We start from the raw sequence: 6,132 nt of genomic DNA on the forward strand, positions 1-6,132 counted from the left end.
TGGAGTCAATAAATTTGTGGGTGAGATTCCCTATTTATAGAGAATGAAAGTACATTTGTGAAAAGTCACAACTGGAATGAAATGACACTTGTGAAAAGTCACAACTTATTTAAATGAAATGATACTTGTGAAAAGTCAAGATATATAAATGAAATAATAGTTGTGAAAAGTCACAACTTATATATATGAAAGGGGATTTATGAAAAGTTACAACTAAAATGAAAGATCACTTTTAAGAAGTCACAACTTCTCAAATATTAAAGAATATATTGAAAATATTTCTAATTCACTGAAGGACACAATCTTTTGTTTGATTTACAAGTGGTTAAGACTCATATTCCCAAAAGACATGCATTGATTCAAGTTACCCTGACACATTTTCATTTTTTTTTAATGGATAACACATTTTCATTTAAATCTAAACAAGCGAATCGATACATTGAATAATGATAATGATTTACAGTATTTTTATTTAATATTAAATATTTTAATCATTTCTAAGTTTAAAAATTAACATATACTACGCTTTTATCTTACTTCATCCTATAATGCAAAATGTGATACAATTATTATCTTGAATAATTTTTCATTATTTCTAAAGAAAATCTGAAAAATTGATAAACAATATCACCTCATCGTAATAAGATAAAAGTAAAAAGAGAAGGCGATAAGTGAAATCGCTACGGACATGCCAATGCAAACATGTGATATGATCATAGGATGCACTTGATAAAAGGTGAAAATTATATTCAATGGAAAAAAGAGAAATACTATTTGTAACAAATAATGTTATTCATTATTTTAATTTTTATTATTTTTTTATTATGAAATGATACGATATTGGATGATTAGAAATTATTTATTATATTTTATTTATAAATTTATTATCTAATATCACATCATAAAATAACAAAAAAATAAGAAAAAAATAGATGATGATTTTTTCTTACAAATAATATTTCGCAGACCGATGGTATTTCAAATTTGCAAATAGCATTATTCAACGAAGATTACAAGGGGATTCAGCGATTCACTTCATAGACCCTACTAACATTATTCTCTCTCTCTCTCTCTCTCTCTCTCTCTCTCACGCCCATGTCCCATTTCTAGAGCTTAGGGCTTTTGTTGATCCTTCGTTTAACAGGCTACCCCGGTTCAACCATGGCTGACTGGCAACAGCTCGTCCAGTCAATAGTCCTAGGCCTACTTTTCTCTTTCCTCGTTGCCAAGCTCATTTCCGTTGTCCTCTCTTTCAAAGAGGACAACTTCTCTCCCTCCCGCTCCGCCCCAAGACCGGGGATACCCGAAGGCCCGGCAAACGATGCCGACTCGTTGATTGCAGAACAGGGTAGCATCAGAAACGATAGTGTGCCCGCTAGCGATGCTGAAGACGATGATGACGACGATTGGGAGGGAGTGGAGAGTACGGAGCTGGACGAGGCCTTCAGCGCGGCTACTGCGTTCGTTGCGGCGGCTGCGGCCGATCGGCTTTCGGAAAAGGTTTCGAACGACGTGCAGTTGAGTCTCTATGGTTTGTACAAGATTGCCACCGAGGGCCCTTGTAGCACGCCACAGCCTTCTGCTTTGAAAATCAAGGCGCGGGCCAAGTGGTATTGCGCTAGTTTTGCGATATCGTTGCGTTTTTTTTTGGGTGTTACTGAAACGAATAGTTTTGGTTTTGTTTATTTGATTTTGTGGGTGTTGCGGATTTTAATGGAATGCGATTTCACGAGCTTGATGATGAGGGACGTTGTCGTTTAGGGGTCTGTTTGATTGAGTTTGGGATTGAAAGTGCTTGAACTATTGACCTTCAGTCAATGGAGTTAAAGTGTGCGTGGACTTCTTCTTGTCGATATTAAGCAATATAATTTATCAAGTAGGTGAAAGGTGATAGATGAATGGGAAGCATATTGCAACAGTAAGTTATGTAGGACTGTTTCCTATTAGAAGTATAGCACGTGATATGATGATTACTAATAAGAGACTGTTATCTCTTTTACTGCTCTAGTGTTCTGTCGGAAACAAGTTTTTTTTTAGCCTAAAAATGTGTTACTTTTTTTTTTTTTTGTGATAATTAAATTGGCCTCTGCCTAGGAAATACGTGCAGGCAATATTTCTGTCAACTACAAATAGAGGTCATGTGTCAGGAGTCGGTACTATGATATCAAATCTTTCAGGGAAAGTTTTAAAAACAAGAGAACGACTGAGAAAACATATTTATTTTAACATCAGTGACCATGTCTTCTCCCCTCTCAATTCCTTTTCTTATTCCGTTTCTCCTGCCAAACGTAGTGTTAGATTTGTAATTGGTTGGATACTACTTTTGGCTGAATGCTTGATCTTTTATTCATTTTTCTGACTGCTGTGTTGCAGGCAAGCATGGCAGAAATTGGGTGCTATGCCTCCAGAAGAAGCTATGCTGAAGTACATTGATCTTGTTACGGAGCTATATCCTTCTTGGTTGGCTGGTTCAACTCTGGTTAGGATCTTTTGAGTTTCCCATCTTGCTATTCTTTTGTACTCATGTGAGTGTGCTAACTCTTTGTTAAATTTTCTTTTACCCTACCCTTTCCGGTTTCTTGACTCATGGCTAACTAGAAGAGTAAAGGCAGAGAAGGTGATGCACCAAGTATGGATGCTAAAGGACCAATGGGACCGGTTTTCAGCACTTTTGTCTATGAGGAAGAGTCTGGAAACGAGTCGTAAGGTTCTTAGAACTTCTTATTGTTTGGGGATTAGTGCTGTTATTTTAAGCCATTAAATAGTTTCTTTGCAGAGGTGGTTGATGTGTATTTTATGTTATTGTGTAGTTGTATATGTGAAAAGAAATGTAGAGTGTAAGCATGTAGTCCTGGCTTGGCTTTGATCTGGTGCAAGGATTCTGCTTATATTTTAAATTAATGAATACCCATTCAATAGGTATTTTTGAGGACTTTTCACGAATGCAGCCTGGAGTTTGTTTCTTCTTTACTGCTAAAAAAAGTTTGTTTTTCTCTCTTATAGTTATATAATATAATGGGGACCACTGTCTTGGAAGAGTAAGCATTGAGGACTTGTTCTCATTGGTATTTTATTAGTACAATGACTTGACGGTTGACAAAATTTCCCATCAAAGCTCATGTTCAGATTTCTGCACCCCTTAAGCCTTATTGCATGGGCTGCTGCAAGAGCTTATATATTGATGACTGATGAGATATGGTGAGGAAATTAGCAATTTTTAATAGATTTTCCGATTGCAAGGGATGCTGAAATCTGTCATGTTGCCTGTTAGATTTCTTCCCCTCTACTCTCTCCCCATGGGCCCCTTAACAACCAAGAGCACGAGAAGGAAAAAGTTGGTTTTAATTCTATTGTTTCTTGCTTTTGAAAATGTTTTTTTTAATCAATGTTTAGTATCTGATCTGATTACTTGATGGTGGTCTATGGATTTATCTGGTTGTAATCGTATCATGTGGAGAGATGGCCTTTAATAATTCCTTTTTGTTTGTCTCAAATGGGATTTGCTGCCTTTACAGCATTAACATCCCATTTTCAATTTAAATCAAATGGTTCTAAGATTGTTAACTCTCCGTTATGGCTTAAGGTTGAAGATTCTAACTGATCAAAATCTGAAATTTTAGAGTTCATTGCAGATTTGGACTATTAATTTTACTGCATCATGGAATCTTTTGGAAGAGGCTTTGTATAAATAGGATAAGCCAAAGATTCTTTTGGTTTGGGTTTCCTCTGACCTAGGAGTTGTTGATTGAGCACAGGTATCATGATTCAGTCTTGCTCTTGTTTAGCAACTTTTTTGGCAGATACTTGTAAAAACAATTAAGGTTTTGACAGGTGTCTTTCGTTAATTAAGGAAACATTTAGTAGTTGTGTCATGTGTGTATGCCCTATAATCTGGGCGTGGAATGTTAGCCATACAGTCTGTAATGAGTTGAGCTGATTTCTGTATTACGTATGGATCTGCTTCTTTGAGCTATGCAATACTTCCATATATTGGAAGAAATAAATTATTGATAACAATTTCAACGGTTTTCTTTCTTTCTTTTGGCTGAGCTAAATGTATCTTGTTTCTTTCAGGAAAATGGATGCTATTCATGCCTTTGCCAGGGAGGGAGAGGTGGATAATTTGCTCAAGTGTATTGAAGGCGGCATTTCAGTAAATCTGAGAGGTTTTTTTCTTTTCTTTGCAACCGTTTCCATTTGTTCAATTTTTCAATGATATCGATTCCATTTTGGATTTCTTTGAAAGTGGATGTAGATGATTTCCACTCTTAGTTCTATGTTTGATGAGTATTTACTCTTTTATCAAAATTTATGTTGCCTTCTAAAACAGTTTGGCTAAATTAATTGCAGATGGCGAGGGTCGGACCCCATTGCACTGGGCTGTAGATCGTGGCCACCTTAACATCACTGAGTTGCTTGTTAAAAGTAATGCTGATGTAGATGCAAAGGTAGTTTGAAATTCTAAATATACTTAACTACTTAAGACTTAACCCCGCGCGACCTTGTTATTTCTTTTCCTTGGGCCAAGATCATGGGATGCAAAGGTAGTGCATATAACAGTTATTGACATTCTGAACTGCCTTCTGGTCTTCCTATACTGTTCATTTTTTATAAGTATTTGGAGTTGTAGAACCTGCAATGGTCCTCCCTGCGGCATTTCTCATGCCCCATCAGATCTTTAACAGATTTCTTCCATTCCGTGATTTCTTTACTTTTTCAACTTCCATTTGATTTTTTTGCTAAAATGGTCTCCTTCTTTCCCTATTGGAAGGATGATGATGGCCAAACCCCATTGCATTATGCTGTCACGTGTGAGAGAGAAGGCATTGTCAAATATCTTGTGGAGCAAAATGCAGAAACAAATTTAAAGGACAATGATGGCAACACCCCTGCTGATCTCTGTGAGGCAAACTGGCCTTGGATGAAATCTGCAGGGAAGCAGATTGACTGAGAGCTTATTAGTTTTGCTGCTATAAGGTCTTTTCCTTATTTTTGGCCAACTTCTAGTGGATGTATATGGTTATATATAACACTTTAAAAACTTAGTTATACCTGCCAGATGAATTAGCACTCAGATTAGTTTTACAGCCTCTCCTAATGATGAGCCTCTCCCTCTCTCTTTTTATTTTTATTATGATTCCATGACTTTTATCTTTATTTTTTTACTGTTTCTGGGCCCCACATTCTTTTTGGGTGTGCTATTATGCCACTCAGCTTTGACTGTTGGGTGTGTCTCCAGTGCAAATTGTATTTTTTTTTTCTTTTTTTCTTTTAGATATTTTTTAAACATATGTAAACATTTAGAGAAAAAGAAATTCAAATATACTAATAGTCCTTTCTTTAACTATTAAGTAAACAAATTTAAAAATTAAAATAAAATACATGAAGGGTCAAATTGAGAGGGCAAATTTAGGTGGCATGGTATCATTTTTTTTTTCTTTTCTATTTTTCATGTGCTGATATTTAGTGCAAAAGATCAGTTGAAATTAAAGAAAACGAGTCGGGTTTTGTCCGTCAGCTAACAGACTTCATACATAATAATGGCAGCTTTTTGTATTGGATCTTGTATCTGTTCCCCTTGTTCGATCAATCTTTTCGCCAATATTGCCTTCCGAGAGCCTGTGGTAAAGGTTGAACAACTAACATTTTACACTCATCCAATTCTAACTAACTATAATTCACTGAATTATGATATTCTACAAGCAAATATTTACGACAAGAAATAAATCCTAAGTTTAGGATGACTTGTCATTTTAATCCAGTACATATAATGTCATCTTTGGAAGTTAGAGGAAATAATCTTAAGTACATCAATTGGTAGGCATAAGAGGATTGATTAATAATGTTGTATTCATAAAGACAAATTATTGGTTAATCCATTTAAATTAAGCAATCTACATGAATGATTTTTTGTTTTTTTTTTTTAATAAGAAACAAAATATTTCATTCATGCGAGATGACAATTACAGACGTTTATCAAACCAAATGGTTTGAGAAAGAAAGTTTGGAATACAATCCCACCACATTTCAATACCATCAACTCTCCATGCATTTCTAGCTAACTAATGAGTTGCTCTATTCCCCTATCTACAAACATGATTAAATGAACATGTTACAAAGCAAGTTTTGAGC

At 35.4% G+C, this 6,132-nt stretch overlaps 1 protein-coding gene across 2 annotated transcripts; it reads left to right on the forward strand.

Moving 5' to 3' along the window:
- The first annotated feature begins 980 nt into the window (after positions 1-980).
- On the forward strand, positions 981-5,085 carry LOC109007565 (acyl-CoA-binding domain-containing protein 1-like). 2 transcript variants are annotated; one of them, XM_018987283.2, is made up of 6 exons: positions 981-1,610; positions 2,374-2,479; positions 2,599-2,702; positions 4,075-4,166; positions 4,351-4,448; positions 4,772-5,085. In XM_018987283.2, exons 1-6 carry the CDS (start codon positions 1,162-1,164, stop codon positions 4,949-4,951), a joined length of 1,029 nt encoding a protein of 342 aa, XP_018842828.1. In that variant the 5' UTR covers positions 981-1,161; the 3' UTR covers positions 4,952-5,085. The 2 variants fall into 2 exon arrangements, with proteins under 2 accessions (XP_018842828.1, XP_018842829.1); XM_018987284.2 differs by having other exon boundaries at positions 1,009-1,610; positions 2,602-2,702.
- The last annotated feature ends 1,047 nt before the right edge of the window (positions 5,086-6,132 follow it).

This window comes from Juglans regia, chromosome 16 (assembly GCF_001411555.2).
Source record: "Juglans regia cultivar Chandler chromosome 16, Walnut 2.0, whole genome shotgun sequence".
NCBI classification, from domain to species: Eukaryota; Viridiplantae; Streptophyta; class Magnoliopsida; order Fagales; family Juglandaceae; genus Juglans; species Juglans regia.

Coding starts and splice junctions, on each gene's coding strand:
- LOC109007565 (XM_018987283.2), top strand. CDS start 1,162: ATGGCTGACTGGCAACAGCTCGTCCAGTCAATAGTCCTAGGCCTACTT. Junction 2,703..4,074: donor GAAGAGTCTGGAAACGAGTC/GTAAGGTTCTTA, acceptor TGTTTCTTTCAG/GAAAATGGATGCTATTCATG. Junction 4,449..4,771: donor ATGCTGATGTAGATGCAAAG/GTAGTTTGAAAT, acceptor CCCTATTGGAAG/GATGATGATGGCCAAACCCC.